Source organism: Manis javanica, chromosome 15 (assembly GCF_040802235.1).
Source record: "Manis javanica isolate MJ-LG chromosome 15, MJ_LKY, whole genome shotgun sequence".
In the NCBI taxonomy this organism is placed as follows: domain Eukaryota; kingdom Metazoa; phylum Chordata; class Mammalia; order Pholidota; family Manidae; genus Manis; species Manis javanica.
The window spans coordinates 33,566,191-33,584,642 of NC_133170.1; the positions used below are offsets into that span (position 1 = coordinate 33,566,191).

General features: G+C 47.9%; 1 protein-coding gene across 33 annotated transcripts in view; it reads right to left on the reverse strand.

The window, feature by feature from the left end:
• The window catches only part of MICAL3 (microtubule associated monooxygenase, calponin and LIM domain containing 3), a 215,597-nt gene that overhangs the window by 80,193 nt on the left and 116,952 nt on the right, over window positions 1-18,452 (reverse strand). For 17 of the 33 annotated variants that reach the window (XR_012125419.1, XR_012125418.1, XR_012125420.1 and 14 more), the window contains 7 exons: window positions 18,246-18,419; window positions 16,713-16,796; window positions 13,550-13,648; window positions 11,732-11,788; window positions 9,713-9,820; window positions 7,284-7,391; window positions 6,535-6,721 (listed from right to left, as the gene is read on the reverse strand). Coding sequence is in view for 29 of the 33 variants with exons in the window: in XM_073222424.1 (XP_073078525.1) it covers window positions 6,535-6,721; window positions 7,284-7,391; window positions 9,713-9,820; window positions 11,732-11,788; window positions 13,550-13,648; window positions 16,713-16,796; window positions 18,246-18,419 (817 nt within the window). In the remaining 4 variants the exon portion in view is untranslated. Of the gene's footprint in view, window positions 1-6,534; window positions 6,722-7,283; window positions 7,392-9,712; window positions 9,821-11,731; window positions 11,789-13,549; window positions 13,711-16,712; window positions 16,797-18,245; window positions 18,420-18,452 lie in introns of those variants that run through there. The other 16 variants (XM_073222438.1, XM_073222437.1, XM_073222441.1 and 13 more) reach the window with 10 other exon arrangements.

Below are 18,452 nucleotides of genomic sequence, written 5' to 3' on the forward strand. Positions count from 1 at the left end.
GACAGTTTGGTACTGGCACAAGAGCAGATCCATAGGCCAATGGAACAGACTAGAGAGCCCAGATATAAACCCAAGCATATTTGGTCAATTAATATACGATAAAGGAGCCATGGACATACAATGGGGAAATGACAGCCTCTTCAACAGCTGATGTTGGCAAAACTGGACAGCTACATATAAGAGAATGAAACTGGATTATTGTCTAACCCATACATAAAAGTAAACTCAAAATGGATCAAAGACCTGAATGTAAGTCATGAAACCATAAAACTCTTCGAAGAAAACATAGGCAAAACTCTCTTGAATATTAACATGAGCAACTTTTTCCTGAATGCATCTCCTTGGGCAAGGGAACAAAATAAAAAATGAACAAATGGGACTAAATCATGCTAAAAAGCTTCTGTACAGCAAAGGACACTATCAGCAGAACAAAAAGGCATCCTATAGTATGGGAGAATATATTTGTAAATAACATACGCGGCAAGGGGTTAATATCCAAAATATATAAAGAACTCACATGCTTCAACACCCAAAAAGCAAATAACCCGATTAAAAAATGGGTGGAGGATATGAACGGACACTTCTCCAAAGAAGAAATTCAGATGTCCAACAGGCACATGAAAAGATGCTCCATATTGCTAATTATCAGGGAAATGCAAATTAGAACCACAATGAGATATCACCTCACACCAGTTAGGATGGCCAACATAGAAAAGACAAGGAACAACAAATGCTGGCGAGGATGCAGAGAAAGGTGAACCCTCCTACACTGCTAGTGGGAATATAAACTAGTTCAGCCATTGTGGAAAGTAATATGGAGGTTCCTCAAAAGGCTAAAAATAGAAATACCATTTGGCCCAGGAATTCCACTCCTAGGAATTTACCCTAAGAATGCAGGAGCCCAGTTTGAAAAAAACAGATGCACCCATATGTTTATTGCAGCACTATTTACAATAGCCAAGATATGGAAGCAACCTAAGTGTCCATCTGTAGATGAATGGATAAAGAAGAGGTGGTACATATACACAATGGAATATTATTTCAGCCATAAGTAGAAAACAAATCCCATCATTTGCAACAACATGGATGGACTAGAGGGTATTATGCTTAGTGAAATATCCAGGCGGAGAAAGACAAGTACCAAATGATTTCACTCCTCTGTGGAGCACAAGAACAAAGCAAAAACTGAAGGAACAAAACAGTAGCAGACTCACAGAACTCAGGAATGGACTAACTGTTACCAAAGGGAAAGGGACTGGGGAGGGTGGATGGGAAGGGAGGGGTAAGAGGAATAAGGGGCATTACGATTAGCACACATAACGTGGTGGGGCGGTGGGCACGGGGAAGGCAGTATAGCACAGAGAAGACAAGTAGTGACTCTATGGCATTTTACTACATTGATGGACAGTGACTGCAATGGGGTATGTGGTGGGGCCTTGATAATGGGGGGAATCTAGTAACCACAATGTTGTTCATGTGATTTTATATTAATAATGCCAAAATTTTAAAAAATGGGCAGAGGAACTTAACAGACATTTTTCTGAAGGAAGACATACAAATGGCCAATAAGCACATGAAAGGAGTTAAATCACTAATCAGGAAAATGCAAATTAAAACCACAAGGAGATATTACAACCATCAGAGTGGCTATTATAAAAAAGACAAGAGATAATTAGTTCTCCCCAAGTGTGTGGAGAAAAGGGAAGCCTTGTGCACTGCTGGTGGGAATGTAAACTTGTTACTGGTACAGCCACTATGGAAAACAATATGAAAATTCCTCAAAAAGTTAAAAATAGAACTACCATAAGATCCAGCAATTCCACTTCTGGGTATATATCCAAAGAAAATGAAATCAGGATCTTGAAATGATATCTGCACTCTGGTGTTCAATGCAGCATTATTCACAATAGCCAAAATACGGAAGTTCCACTAATAGATGAGAAAATAAAGAAGTGGGACATATATGCAATGGAATATTATTCAGCCATGAGAATGCTCACACTTGTAACTTGAATGAACCTAGAGGGCATTATGCTAAGTGAAATAAGTCAGACAGAAAAAGACAAATACTGTATGATATAACTTATACATGTAATCTAAAAAAGACAAATTCAGAGAAACAGAATAGAGCTGGTAGTTGCCAGGGGTTGATGGATGAGGGAAATGGGTAGGTGGTGGTCCAAGAGTACAAACTTCCGCTATAAGATTAACAAGATCTTATATGGCATGTCAATTACAGCTGATCATTCTGTATCATATACTTGTTAAGAGATTGTAAATCTTAAATGTTCTCACCACAAAAAAGAATTAGTAATTACATGATAGGATGGAGGTAGTAGCTGATACTATGGTGGTAATAATTTTATAACTTATAAATGCATAAATCAACACACTATACACCTTAGACTTGTACAATGTTATGTGCCAATTATAGTTCAATAAAAATGGGGGAAAGACAACCTAAAAGTGAAAGAAATAATGATGAGATGGCTTTCCTCCTTTCTCCCTGTAGCTGGTGATCTATTACTCTATTTTTTTCTGTCAGAGTAGCTGACTTCTGTTTTTCTTTTACCTGCAGTACCCCTTGCCCTCCCAATGCTGAATAAATCTTTTAGAAAAACAGTTTATGTACCTTTGTAACTTCAAATACTACTCACATACACAGCATGTTTTCTGAAATAGATTTCCCACTAGCTTACTGGTGCCGGACCAGAACTCAGAGGCACATGTCTACATCAGGAAGACTTGGTGCTGAAGATCATCAGTCTCTGCTCATTTCTCTACAAGGAGGAAGGAGGTTATTTTTTCCAGCTTGGACTTAATGTTTAACAATCTGTAAAGGATCTTTTTTTCGGCCAAGATAAAATGTAATTAGGACAGGTAAAATTTATTATGCTTGGATCATATACTACTTTTTTTGTCTGTTTTGTATCTCATTCTTTAAGGAATACTCCTCCCTCCTCTAGGTGATTAGGAAAGGGCTATCAACCACGTGGCCTGACATCACCCACCACAGAAGTGGTGAGCCAGACTGGACAATCAGAAAGGCCCCTTGACCTCCAGGTTCCTCCCCACCCGAGCCACATGGTGCTCTAGAACAGGTGTGTGGCTGAGTCGGGCTGACCAGAGCCAGTCCTGGGGACTCTTAGGGATGGCGAGAGAAGGCCAGTGCTGCCGAGCCTGCTGTCTGGAAGGAAGATGTCAATCTAATATCTAAACTTTAATCTGAGTTGGGCTTCTATTACAACCAAGAGTCTTGTTTATTATAGTACCAGAAAACCTCAACCAATTACTTTCAGTCCTTCTATTTTTTCCCTGCATTAATGCTTTTTTCTACTAAAGAAGAATCCTAGATTGTAATCCAACTCAGTAGCTAACCTACCAGGGAATCCTCACTGAATTCTGCTACGGTATCCTAAAGTGATAAAGCAAAGAGGTATCCTAAAGTGATAAAGCAAACAAGTCCCACAAGCCTGAAGACAGCACTTCTGAAGAAAATTCCAGAAACCTGTTTTCTCTGGGAATGCAGTACACGATGGGAGGAACACAGGCGTCAGAGCCTGAGCACAGTTTAAACCCTGTCTCAAGCACTCAGTGGCCATGGGAACCATTCAGCCTCTTGAAATGTGTCCTCACGCAGACTATGAAGACAATAATCATCTCATAAGCTGAGTGAGCATAAGAGGAACCATGCGTCATGTATTATACGTACTCAGTGTATCTACTCATACTCCTTTTCCCAGCTCAACTTGGTGGTATTTTTTACTTTTCAGATTAATAACAAAGAGCTAATTTTAATCTAACATTTATCATGTTCCACACACTATTGGAACTGCTTTACACTGACTCATTCAGCCCTCAAAACCCAATTAGGCGGGCATCGCTATTATCCATCGTTGTCTGCCAAGGCACAGAAAGATGGGCCTTCACACTCAGTCTCAGACAGGACAGAAGGCAGGGAGCCAGGTTCTAGAGTCTGTAGTTTAGCCACTAAACTATGATGCCTGTGTCTCAGTTAGTAAATACATCCATGTCAATGTTATAAACCAACTATAAATTATGGTTGATACAGTCAAGTCACTCACTTTATTTTATATGGTCTAAATAAGGAATCTTGATAGTTAAATATGGGAGTTACGAGAAAAGGAAACAGGTGGCTACTGGACCAGTCTGAGGTGCACTGCACCATGCCCTAACTCTTTCAGCAGCGCCCAGTGCCACTGTGTGATATCTGAGCACTGAGGGTGCTCTGCTCGGAAGGAGCCCACGCACAGTTCAGGACAAAGCACCAGGCAGTGGGGAGTACTGCAGACAGGCCCCTGCATGCCTCTCTGGGGAGGGAGCCTGCAGGTGACGTGGGGGAGCTGGGGCCAGTGCCTTCCAGGAGAGGAGACAACTAGTGCAAAGTTCTAAGGGAACCCTGGCTTAGTTTTAGCATAGAATGAATCCTTCCCAAAGAGCTGAGGGGTAGAACAACAGGGCTATAGGTAATAAACAAGTATAAAACATGGACATTTCTCTTAAGTATGTAACTCTCAGTTTACCAGTCTGGAGCTGACATGGGCCCAGAGTCACTCATTCCAGAATGCCTGACCTGGGACGGATCCCAGTCACTGGGTGCAAACCAGCACTTATTAGAGTGTGAACTTGGACAAGCAACTAGTAACTTCTTTGAATTCAGTCTCCTAATTTGTATATTACAGTAATAAAACTGTCTACCTTATGGGCTTGTTGTGAGAGTAAATGACACAAATGTGTTAAAGAGCCCTGCTTATTTCCTTTCTCCTGAGCTACAACCTCCCTGGTCTTTTCTTACCTCTTCAGTTAGATTTCTGCATCACACACTAACTTGGTTGAAGAATGGGCTAAAACTTGGGAACCCATAAAATTCCATTCCTTTTTCTAGTTCACCTCTCCATTGTGGAGGAGCTGAGCTGGGGAAAAGTTCATGTGGGTGAAACTTAGGGAGCTGGCCTGCGTGATCCTGTCCCAGTGCTGCAGCCATTCCTGTCTGTCCCTCTGCAGAGCCACTTCACACTTCTCTCTTTGAATCCATCCAAAGGTCTGACTAAGTCATCCCAACGGTCACTGATGGCACTGACATCCTACTCCTCCAAGCTCCCAGGAAGCCAGCAGCTGTGCTGGGTAACTCAGTCCCTCACGGCCCACCCTTGCCCTGTGTGTTATCAGGCCAATCAGATGGAAGCTCCTTGAGGCACATCTTCCACATCCTTAAGAGAATGTGGCAAAGACGAGCACATAATCTATAGGCAAAAATACATGTGGACCAATTGGCTGGACCTCGAGGGACTTTCGTTTCAAGCAGCTCTCCCAGTAAATGGCTGACTGAAATAACCCAGGCATTAAGGATGGTGAGAGACACAGCAGGCTCTGTCCAGCAGCCATTCTTGGACACAAAGGCATTACCAAAGAGCAACTGTATGGAACACAGAACAAAAATATGATACCCGAACAATACAGCATCCCTACAGCCAGCCAACTGTGCAGCCCCCTCTTCTCAGGTGGTGCTAACAAGGGGACCAGCTGCCAAAGTGGAGGGTCAGCTGTTCTCCGCTCACCACTCTGCTTCCTTTCCTGAAGCTTCGGCCAGAGCTGCCGGTTTATTCCCAATTCAGAGCCTGGATGACTGAAGCGGCCACTACTAACCACACAGTGTCCCTCCCCTGTGACATCACTGTGAGTCTCCTCAAACAAGAGGCTGCTGGCCAGTGCAACGGGCTAAAGCCCCCCACGAGGTCATACCCCACCCTCCTGCAGACACAGGGCTTCTCACTGGTATGACTCAGAAGGCTGCCTGTCATGAGGTTCCTTCAGCATCCTAAAGGAATGGGTGTAGGACTTACCAGCATCTTTGCAACCTTCTTCAATTAAATCCTGAAAGGCCTCTGATGGCTGTGTTACCTATATGCATAATTCTCTACCTTCTGCCAAGGAAGGTCTTTTCACTATAAAAACAACCAATGTTACCAAAGGCCAGGGCTTGAAAGCTACAGTAAATTAGATTTAGGCCCTGGCAGTGAGCTCTCAGTCCATCAGAGGCTGACACTACAGAGGTGGACGCACTGGTGCGACTCAGTCATGCTCTGAAAACCCAGGGGCACAGGATCTGTTCCCACTTTGCTGCCACTGACTTGAGGCAAGAAATAAGAATTCCATAGGTCTGTGATTCCCTTCTCCAAAGTAAAGACAAAAATGGCTCATCCTCATTGTGTCCCTTTACCTTCAGATCCCACCAAGAGGTAGGAAAGCAAGTTGTTGGAAGCCAGGAAAGCGGATTAGGTGACTATATGCACTTCAGCAATCATTACTGAGTAATGCTATGGTATGGCTTGGTGACCTCGGAGATGGATACACTTATAACAAAGTCTTAGAGAAAAAATAACAAGATATGGATGGGAAGAATTAGGCAGAATGTAAGCATGCATACGCAAGACCACAGTATGAGGCCCTAGGATGCGCTCAAGTGGGACGTCCCTAAGCTCAGTTAAGCATGGCCCTGGCGAACACACCCACCGTCCTCAATGTCGTAGGCATAGGCTGAAAGGCGCAGGGTGGTGGCGCAGTATTCGCATTTGAAGCAGCTCCGGTGGAAGAACTTGCCCTCGGCACTCAGCCTCTCCATCACATAGACCCGCTTCTGGCAAAAATAGCAGGTGTCACTGCCTCCCAGGTTCTGTGGGAACTCCTTCTTTATTGAGCTCTGTAAGGGAAAGGGTGCGGGGAGGTACATAAGGGCCACGCCTCTCAGGCTCGACTCCAGGAGGCACTTGACCCTCTCCATCAGGGCAGCGGGACCTCACTAAGCAGTTTTGTGTGGAGACAGATGAAGAAGGCTCCCCGAGAGCAGCAGCGGGGCTTCGATGCCTGTTGCATGGGCCCCGGCCAGCACTTGGCACAGGGGTCCTGAGCCCAGGCCAATCACAGCCAAGAGGAAGTCCAAGTCCATTTACAGAATTTCTGACAAAACAAATAACTTTGACAGAATTCTGTTTGGAAGGTAGCATAATACATATTCAGTGTTTGTGCGGTTCTACTAGGATGTGGGTTCTCTGGAGTCCAGAGCATACTAGAGATACCAAGTATGCTTTTCCATGCAACATTCTGAACTATTTCATTCAGTCCTAGAAATTCAATTACAAAATTCAGACAATCTAAAAAAAAAAAAATCACCCCATGGCATATCCTAAGTTGCTTAGAACCATCCAGGTGCTTCCACAGCTGCGTTACATCTAGACAGACAGTGACCTCCATCCATCTCTTACCAGTTCCTTCTTGTCTAGAAGGGTTTTGGGCTGTTCTTTCCTTTGAAGCTGATTGGCTATCTGCTCAGCCAATGAGCTCACTCCGCCCGTGTACATCTTTATATACTTCTATTGGTTGGAGATTACAAAATGACCAGAATGAAGGGAAATGAGAAGGAAAAAAAACAAATTAAGAAGACAGGAAAAAAACCTTTCAAAGATGTAAAATGAATCCAAGGTGCAGAAGCAAACCATGCTGACCGTGCCCACAGCAGGGACCCCTGGTGCCTGTGCCACACAGTGCCAGTAAGGAGCACCTGGTCTCCCATTTCTGCTTGGAAGGTCTGGTGCTGGGAGTGGCGAGGTGAGGTGAGGACACGGACGAGAACACAGACGAGAGTGAGAAGGGTTTACAACCCAGTGACTCAAGCACATGAAAGAATCAAGATAGCAGCTCCCACCCAAGCAGCCAATGCCCAGGCTGGCAGCATGTTTCAAGGGCCTAGGAGAGGCCTTGGAAAGTTATTTCCTCATTATTTCCAAGCTCAGTCTTACGAAGGCTGACTCTCCACTCTCCAGCCTGCTATTATTTGTGATGATCTCCTTCCTTGTTATTAATATATTCATAACCCTTCACGTGCATCAAATATTACTGAGCTTTATCTGGAAGAAGGCTTCTCAGCCTGTTCTCCATTATATGCTCTACCCACCACTAAGACCAAAGCCATCCAGACTGCATCAGTGTCTTAAACACAGCTGCAGGTATTAACACCTGCAGCCATGTGGACAAGTTGCTCAGTTTAGTCTTGGGAAGTAAGAATGTGTTTCCAGTCCAGGAGGGATTATTTTTATAGGTTGATAAAAGATAAAAGAAAAAATGCAACCAATTCAATCCTCTTTCTAGCAATGTTGAAATAACAGGAGAAAATCACCAAATTTCAACCGTAAGCCTTACTGCTACGCAGACCAGCTCTGAGCCAGTCCAAGGCATGAGGTCAAGGTCTTGCTGCCAGTCCCTTAGACTCCATGCCCAGGTCACCCTTCAAGGTGATGATGGCCAGGATAGCTGATATGTGGAGCACTCCTCTCATGAACTGTGTGGAACAAAGGACTGTCCTGCTCGTCCGAGCAGCCCTGCCTCTAATTCTGACTCAGAAACACAGCAGGTGTGACTGTCCTGGGGATGTCAACAACCTTATTAGGAAGCAGTGTGAGTGGGCAGACATACAAAGCCATGCGTAGAGAATCACTGGCCTGGGCAACGGCCTGCCCTGGGCTGGGCAGGGACAAACAAGACATGTTCTGTGTAAATGGAAACAACAGCAGAAATGAACAAACAATTCTCCCAGGTTCAGCCGGAACTGAAGGGGGTCAACTGTATTTTTCAACTTAAAATAAGCAGATTTCCAAGGACTGGTGCCACTGGATCATTAACTCCACAGCTTATATCCATTAGTGGTAAAGAAAAGTAGCTCTTAGATCTAAACTTTCTTTAGACTGGGAACATCAGAGGAGCTCAGGTCTGGAACAGAGAAACACCAGGCAGAGCTGAGCAGATCATTTAATAGCTGATGCAGAGGGAGCAGAAAACTGTACTTTTTATTCTGCAGCAGACAAGTCAGAGCATGGCCCAGAGTCAGACAGGAGGTGGGACACTGAGAAAGCCAGAGTCCTCAGAGCTCAACCAGGACCCTTCTCTCTCACCAGAAACTGGCATCCCCAGCAACTACAGCCCAAGGCTGCCCACATGCAAAGGCATCGGTCACATTCCGTTTGCAGCGATATGATACTGACAAACATGCCCCTGAGGTGGAAGTTCAAGTTCTGCTTGTTTATGGCATAAAAAGCAGATGGCTTCCTTCTCCAAACACGTGAAGAAAGGGTGGGCATGTAGCAGTTGCTGACTTGTGCACCGCACAGTCCGCTCCAGGCTCAAGGGTGAAAGGACCCTCAGTCTGTGCACTGCTCCACAGCTGGAGGCCCCACCACAGGAGGGCAGGGGCCATTCCTTAAACGACTACCACTCAAAAGGCACCCAGAACACTGCACACTCACCACTACATTTAAGAGAGTTAATTACACTTGGTTCATATTTTGTAACACATATGAAATAGACATTTAGGGTATATAAAGCTAATGGTTGAAAAATGTTTATTGTTATCTGATTATCTGATATAGTTTATCAGCATTTCAAATATAATGAAAGTGGGTTTACTTCCACAGAATTGATGCAACAATGAAAGCTAGCAGCCTCCACAATGTGGGTTGTGCCTCGAACCACACAGACACACACACACACACACACAAGCGCACACACAGCTGGACCCCTACAGAAGGCAGGCTAAAGTGCAGAGCTCTGCAGCCTCCTTCAGGCAGCAGACACTTGTGCAGGTGAAGTGAGTGGAGGCTGGAGAGGACGCACGGCTCTGCCAAGGCCCAGGCCGAACTACCTGCCGGACGGAGTCAGAGGAGGGAGAGGCAGGGCGGCTGGAGGAGCGGAGACTAAGAGAAAGCTCCCACTGGTCAACAAAAAATCCACGAGAAGGTTCAGGCTCTGGCTATAAAATACAAGATGGGAGAGGAAACATCAAAGGATATGTTAAAGACAAAGTTACACACTGACTTGAACCAAAGGGAGCTGGCAGTTTCAGACCCTTTACTTAGACCTGTATCTAGGGAACAAACGTCGTGAAGAGGGCGTGGTTCCCGAAGGTGTGACCAGCTCGTGTGGGGCCTCCATTGCGCCTGCCTACAGTGAAGCCTGCACTGCAGTACGGTCCCCAAGCCCTCAGCAGCCTCCAAAAGCCTCTTCTCTGCCTGGCGCTCACCCCACCTACCCTGAGTGGTGGTGGGCCCGCCAGGGGGCTGAGGAGGTGTCTGTTCACACACACCCTCCACAGAGCCCCTCAATGGAGAGCGGGGATTTCTCCTGGGCAGGAGATTCTACCGCCCCATCACTTACAAATAGCAGCAAAGGAGACAGTAACCTAGGGTGCAGCTTGGTGCTTTTCCAGAAAGACCAAGAATGTGGCCTCTGTCCTTCCTGCACTCGTGCCCAGAGAAAACCCTGCCCAGCCGGGGCCAGCTGAGTCCCAAGAACGATCAGGGGGGCAGAATTGGGGCGCCAAGTGCTCTACAGGCTGCATGCAGCATGTGTAGCAAAAGTGGGCCAGGGTCTTGCTCAGGGGTGGGCCTATGCAGCCAGAAGCTGCCCAGTCCCGAGAGAGAGAAAGTAGCTCTCAAAAGCATCTAGGCAGGAGCTCCCCACCGAAGCATCTGGAAACCAGCCCACTGGGAATATGAAAGAAAACTCTGCAAGCCTTATTGTTCCTGAGCTCAAAACCCCATCCTTCCCCTGGTGTGTACTTTTCTCCCTTCCCTGTTATTTACTGTCTCATTAAAAGTCATCAGGAGTTTACTAAAGATGCACTGCCCCAAAGGCAGGGCACTGCTCTGCCCAGTGAGCATGTCTGGTTCTCCTCTGGAGAGGAGTACAGCCTGGGGAGGAGGAGGAGAGAGGCTGGGCACACAGTGCTGATGGGGGGAAGCACCCCAACATGAGAGAGCTGAGTGGGGTGAGGCCGTGGTAGGGGATGGGGAGGCTGCTGCCCTCCACGCCTGGCTCGACCACCCAGCACCCATCCTCACGGCAGCTCTGAGGCCACCCACCTCAGTTCCCTGCCGGGGCGGAGGAAGACAGCACTATGAGTAGCTTCCTAGGGACCTATGAACTAAATGGACTGACTGCTCTTTCTCAGAGAGAAAGGGCAGAAGGGGAGGTAGAAATGAAAGAGAAAGGCCCCTGCGAAATGAACAGCTGGAGGTGACTCTCCACTCCTGCTGCAGAGCTGTGCCCACTGGGGGTTCGTCTTTAAGGGCAACAGTGTTTTGCAACAGAAGCAGCACTTTAGAATGGGCACTCCTGCTTTTCACCTACCCAGATGACAGCTGGGCATCACCAGTCCTTGCCCCCTTTTGGCTCTGCAGAAGGGACTGGGCAGCTCCCTGAGCTGATCACGGAGCACCCCGTCTTGTCATCCCCCTCTCCCTCTATCTTCTTCATACTGAAAACCCCCACACTGCTAGGAGCTGGGGCTCTCTCTGTGTTGCTGCCTCAAGAGCCCTGACTGTCAAAACAATAAGCAATGCGACCTACTGACTGACTTGTTCTCCCTGAGAAGCTGTACCTGATAGTCAGGTGCTATAACCACCACTAGCCCGTATTTTGGAATGGGAGAGGTGGATGGAAATGGGAAGTCGTTTAGGCCTTTCACAACACAGATTCCTAGGGTTCATATCTGATCTGCATGCTCTATGGTGAATACTGTTTGCACGGGTCAACACCGTTAGCAAAACAACTCCTGGCCAGGTGACAAGTGTGCAAAAAGTGAGGAGGGCACCATCCACACCCCCCTCGACCCCCGCAGCATGCCCCATCGTCTGGCCCTCAGCATTTCATGCTCCTTTACCCTCTCAGGTTGGGGACTCTGCTTGCCACTGCTGTCAGCATCAAGGTCCCTGTATATCTGTTGGCAACAAAGTAGAAACTTAAGCTCCATCCAAATGCTGTTTGGACCTAGTAAGTGACAGTTCCAGAAATACAGAGTTCAACACATATCCTCTGCCCCTGATCCCCACCCCAGGTGACCAGAGTCCCATCTCTGCATAGCCATTCTGCCCACCTAGCCTCCCAGGAGGTCAGCTACACAGAGAAATAAAAAGGATGATGGTTGGTATAGGGTGGAACAAACATATCTCTTTCACGCAGTGGCACAAGACCAGAGGCCTTGAATGGAAGGTTAAGAGGAGAGCCAGGTTAGAAGGGTGAAGCTTTCCACGATGAGACATCAGAAGGAATGGTGAGGAGATGGAAACAGGCTGGCATAAACAACCAGTATAGCCGTGAGAGGACACCCAGCACAGGAAGTGGCCCCAAGCGGGCGGGTTGGGGGGAGGGCGGCATGGGACCAGAGCCTAATTTACTAAAAGGGGAAGTGGACAAAGTCTGGAAGCACTTTCGTAAATGGACAGGAATCTGTACATGGGAGGGATGGGAATCCCAGAGAGAGGCACATGGCTGCCTCACTGGCCTGGGAAGTCAATGCACAGCAATCCTGAGCACAGTGACGGCCACTCTAAGCACCCTTTGAATAACCGAGGATTCACTTTACGGCCTTGGACTGGCAGAAAGACTGACCCGGGGCTTCCAAAGCAGCGCAAAGGACAGGAACACAGTGTGTCCGCAGCCGGGAGGAGGCCAAAGCATGGCTCCAGTCACACTCCCAGAATCATTCCTGGCCCCGTTCCTTGCATGTGACCTTATACAGAGCAGTCGGCCTCCCTACCTGTGTGCCTCAGTCTCCTCTCCGTAAAACGGAGATGGTAACAGTGCCTATTGGGCGAGCTGACTGAGGTGACACAGGAGAAGAACTTGGAGTACTGCCTGGGCCACAGCAGATGCACCGAGGGGGGAGCTCTCCTGCGGAGACAAGGCCTGGAGCAGGCACTGACCACAGCCCAGCCCAGCTCTTACACTCAGGCACAGAGGTTGGGCTTTTCAGAATCAGGCATATTAACAGGGTCCCCTTTAAAGTAGGCTGCCCTTAACTGAGAAAATGTCTTTCCATAGATTCTGCCTTTAAAATGTGTATTTACTTTATGGGGATAGACTACAAAATTCAGCAGACCCATCCTATGAACACAGGCCATGCGAGTGTACCGTTGTCCTTAACCACACCCACGGGCCCAAGTCCCTCAGAGGCTGTGTTCCAGTGATCTGCCTGTGGCAGAGCTGGGCGGATGGGAAGGGCAGGTGCTTGTTGGCAGGAGTTAAATAAGCTAGAGGCAAGGCTCTCAAAATTAGAAGGAACCAGACTCAGACACTGAAGCCCTACAAAAGCTTCCATCTCAACTCTATCTCTTGAGCAGCAAGACAAAAACTGGTTGTTTTGAATGGGATTATATAAAAATGTGTTGCTCTCCAGGGCACTGGACCTGGAATCTATGACATATATAGTTGAAATGTTAATCTGTGATTGTATAGCTGTATCCCTATGATGCGGGGCCAGATTAAAGCCAGAGTTAGAATGTATTATGTGCTATTGAGAGGTCCAATCAGGCATTGCTTCTTTGTAGCGACAGAGGTTGCTTCTGCTATACAAATGGTCTATCTGCTTTTTAACAGTTATCCCTGAAAGAGGGACTCCTCATCTGGTCTCTACCCCAGTCACTCACATAGGCAGGCAGGACGACACAGAGAAGACAAGGGAGCATGCAGAGAGGGTCACCTGCTGGCCGCCACGTGCCCCACAGGGAGTGGGAGTAGAGAGAGGAGAGAGTGTGATCACTTTTTTGGGGCAGGTCCGAGGATGCTCCTTTTCCCGTTGCTTTTACGCCAACAGACACAAAGAGAGATCGCTGGTGAAATGGTGTCACATTCAGGCTGATTCTGGAAGGGCGGGGGCATTTGCCAAAAGCATCCCAGAGGCCCCTCTGTGCCCTCCGTCCCCAGCAGCAACGAGGTGTGGCCAGGGAGGTTGGCTCCTCACAGTCTATGGCTGGCCTGCGGGTCAGACTTGCACCATTTTTCAGGCACAGACCACACAGGTCAACACCTTGCAGTGGGTGTCGGGGTCAGATCTGCAGTGCTACACTAACTGCCAGAGCTCAGGGACATTCTTTGTTGGTTTTATCAGGGAAGTTGGGGACAGAAGAAATGGGCCTGTCTGTGAGAGAAAGGGCACACAGGCCAGCAGCACCCAGGGGGCGTGGGGACATCCTCTCTGTGGCTGGGCCACCTGTGCCCCCGACAGCAGCGGGCAGCTCTCCCTGGGGCCCACCCAGGGCATCATGCCAGTGCTCCCTCTCCTCCATGTCCCAGCTCACACTCAACAGGTTCTGGAAAGCCACCCAGGAAATACGGGAAAGCACAGGAACAAAACATACCAAGTAACCATCTCCAGGAACTGAACACCAAACGTGTATGCACGGATTAGCCCCCATCACATTCCCTTCCTTGTGAGCCTGATTTAGAAAACACTCCAGTCCTTAAGAGACAGTCTGCATTCATTCTTAGGCCAGAGCAGCCCTTACTGTCCTCAGGCCTGGATGGCCCTGAGTGCAGCACACAGACGGAGCCCAGGGGTGGGAGCTGTTTAACTTCACGTGACAACCTACTTCTAAACCAAAGCTGGCTAATGTGTAGTCTGCCTGTAAGATGCATTGTAAGATGCTTTTCTAAGATCAAAACTCAAAGGGGTGGGGAGGGAACAGCCAAAGTGTTCACACAGGAGGGTAAAGGAGAAGTCACTGGCCAAGTGGAGCTGGTGTCCCCTCTTCTACACTGTGAATAAGTTGAAGCTGGCCCTTGAACCAACTCAGCCATCACTGCTGTGTCCACCACACCCCGTGTCAATCTTAACCACTTTAGAGAAAAACAAAGGGAGCCATGATAAGGTGCTACTGGTCACCCGTTCCTGTGCAGAAAGAGGGCTGGCAGCCAGGGTGAGTCAGAGCACTGCAGCTACTCTGTCCCCAGCTTCACCGTGTTTGGCACTGCACTCCAGGGTTCCATCTTTCAGGGGTAGACTTGTAAGGCCAGACTCACAACAGTTTCTCATGTAGCAGTGAGAAACTATTACATGTGAATATAATATGTTTCACATGGATATAAGAACTGGGAGCTATCGTTCTTTTGTAGCCAAGTAAATTTACAATTCAAAACTCGATATAACATGAAGCATACAGGATCTAACAGGGTCTTCCTCTCATGGTTTTTTACTTACCTACCCAGCTAGCTGTGATCTCTGCTGCCATTCCATGGGGCCCAGGTCTGACTTGAACAGCTCTATTCTGCTGCCTGTAGGCCCTGGCAGGACGCCTCGTCACTGACTACGATGACACATTATCCAGGTGACGAGCTAGCTGGGCATCACCTCGTGACACCCTGCACATGGCCATGGCTAGAGGCTGCTAGATGCCTCATAGTAAGAAGAAACGCAGCATAGGTAGAAACAATCAGGTAATGAGTGATGTGCCCTTTCCCCGGAACAGAGGCCTCAGCTGAGCCAGGCTCCTCGGGCCGCCCTGACTGCCCCTGACACTCCCAGCAAGTCCACCCAATGCTGCTCTAGGAATGTGCCATTCAGTCATTTGTTCACTCACTCACATGAATCACAATTATCTCCCTTTCCCTCTGTTCTGCCTAATGCAGGTGATCTTTATGAAGACTGTTAGAATCCAGAGTTTGTGGAATCTAGTTTAGAGTTCACTTTCTCCTCCGGCAGATCCTCAACTAAAGGCTACCTCTCAAATCATACCTTCCGCCTTGACGTCAAGACAAAGGTTAAGAAAATAGAGTGGAAGCGAATTTCCAATGAATTTCTTTCTTTTTGCCAGAAGGATTCCCCCAAGGCAGCCTCTGCCTCTATCCTTCACAGCGTTTGGCACTGCACTCCAGGGTTCCATCTTTCAGGGGTAGACTTGTAAGGCCAGACTCACAAGGCAGCCTCTGTCTCTATCCTTGGGGGAATTGTTATGGCAAAAAGAAAGAAATTCATTGGAAATTCGCTTCCACTTTATTTTCTGCCTGGCTTTGTGGTGAGTTAGGGCATTGCTCCTAAGCTTCCACTTCAGCCTCTTGGGCTCTGCCTTTACTGGCATCAGAGGGCAGAAAGAAATCTTTTGCCCCAAATGTAATTCAAATAAAACCCACTCCCCCTGAGCACCCCCAGCAGTGCTGTCCCCGCACAGCACATGAGGGGCTCTAGATCCTAAATGACACCTGCCCGCGAGACAGCAAGCCCAGACCGCCCTCACCAGCCACAGGAGAAAACACAGCAGAGGATCCCAGGCCACTGGATGGCTCTCCTATTTCTACTCTATTCTGTTTCACTTAGAAGTAGCTTTCCAGGATATCCTGAAAAAACTTTAGTGAAAAGTCTGAAAAAGATTGTGTTAAGTGTAGGCATAGCACCAAGAAAATGCCCATTATTATCTCTGTCCAGTGTTTGAAACAAATAATCATAGCTCGTGTTTCTTAGATAACATTTTCTTATTTAACATGAGAGGCTCTAATTCCAAATCTCGGCTTGATGAATTTATGATTCTCTCTCCAATGGTCATGAGGACACGTTAGCAAAAAGCCAATTGGGACAAAGGCTGCCTAACGGCAAAGGCCAAGGTACCTGAACACCTTACCACACAGCTTCAGCTAGTTTCAACACCAAATTAACAGCCCACCCTTTGGACTGGTTTCCCAAATCCCAGGGAGTTAAACAATCATGCAATATAGTCAGTGCTGTCTGCTCACTTTTCCCAAATGAGACCTCCTGCCCTTGTGAGCTTGGTCTCTCAAGTGCAGGCTCAGGCCTGGCAGGCTCAACAAGGAGGAATGGGGAGGGAAGGCCCAGGGAGGCAGTGCCCACCCTGGCCCCTGGGCAGTTCCTTTACCTGTTTCCACAGAGGGGTGGGAGCAGGGTGACCCTGCTCAGGTAGGCAGCAGGACGGCTGGCTGACCCCACGTTCTTGTGTTGGCTGTGATACACAGGCCCAGAAAGGGTGGGGGATAGGACATGCAGACAAAACAAAATACGTTAGGGTGGGAGAAGACACAAAAGGTACTCATGGGAGACAGACACACAACTATGAAGTGGGAACAGGGGGGAGGGACAGTATTAATTCTTAGAAAGCTACCAAAATACCCTGCCCCCTCAAATCAAAAGCAAATGCAAAGGAAAAAAAAAGGGAAACAAGTTCATTATCCTTCTCCTTAACTCAATGCTTTGAGCCCAAACTATTTGTTCTGGTTTGGAAAACTAATCCTTCCACTCAAAATGAGGAAGGCGGCTTTCACATGGGGTGAATTCCTCTGAAAGGCCACATTCCAGCCGTCCTCCGAAAGGCCGGACCTGGACTGCCAGAGCCCCGGGCAGCCTCAATTGTTCACTGGAGAATATCCTCCTCCTCCCTGGGAGCTAGAACGCAAATGATGGGAGCATAAGGATTAATAACCAAAGAGTAGATGTCTGAAGGTAACTGCGGCCAGGCTCTAAGCAGAGGCCCAGGCACAACGGCTGGTGAGTGTGGAGAAGATGAAGAAAGGGAGAAAGAATGAAGAGAATGGGCGCCCTCGCCTCCGGGTGCTCTCTCAGGCCATCGGGGTGTTCTCACAGAGCTGCAGTGTGTACCTCAAAGTCCCAGCACCTCCTCCTGTAAGAAGCTCAGTGACCTGTGGGCAAGCGAGACGAGAGGCAAGGCGCGACATGGGTGCTGTGCCCCGGGAAGAGGTTCCAGCTGGCACCCTTGGCAATGAGCTCATGGCATCAAGAACCTTTAACACGTTCATGCCTCTTGACCTGGCCTGAGGCCAGCCTAGAAAAACCTTCTTCACACAAAAGAAGCTTTCTCACAAAATGTTTACGGCCTCTGTACTTCCTTGTGAAATATGAGAAACAAATTAAATACCCGACACTGGAGGAGGGTCAGGGAGAGGGTGGCCCACACACTTGGGAAGATGTCTGTGAAGAGCTGTGATTGTGGGGATGTGCCAAAAGGCGCATGAGAAAGCAGGATAGAGAGGTATGTACAAGAATGCCTGAACTGTGAGAACAGGATTGCTGAAAGGCCAAAGAGAAACGTCACCAAGTACTAGAGGTGTCTTCACCACCTTTATTATACTTCTCAGCATCTCCCTCAATAGCATGTACTTCTTTTATAAATTAAATGCCTCTCTGTATGTGAACATGTCCATACACACAGATATATACATTTTTAAAATCCCTCTATGACTTGTCACAGACAGGCTGGCTCTGAGTGGTGAGGATCAGGACAGTGCTGAAAGTATATGAAGCCTTAGGAAATGCCTTACAGCCTGTCAGGGAACCAGGCACTGGTCTGACACCCCCAGCCCTCATTTCCCTGAAAAGATCCCTCTTTCTGCACGGCAGACCAAGCGTGGACCGGGGAGGTATGAGACGGGCTCACCTGTCTCCTCGCACCAGTGGACTGTGGGGGTGCATTCTCCTCAAATTTGGCCAGCAGCTGGGTGGCCATGTACTTCACTTTGTTCTGGTTGCCGACAGCCACCTCCACCCTCCTGTCTGTTAGAGTGCTCGCCAGCACAGGCCTCCCTCCTCTGTGGCCCCGGGGTGCTTCCTCCTGATGAACAGTGACACCCAAGGATCAGCCTCC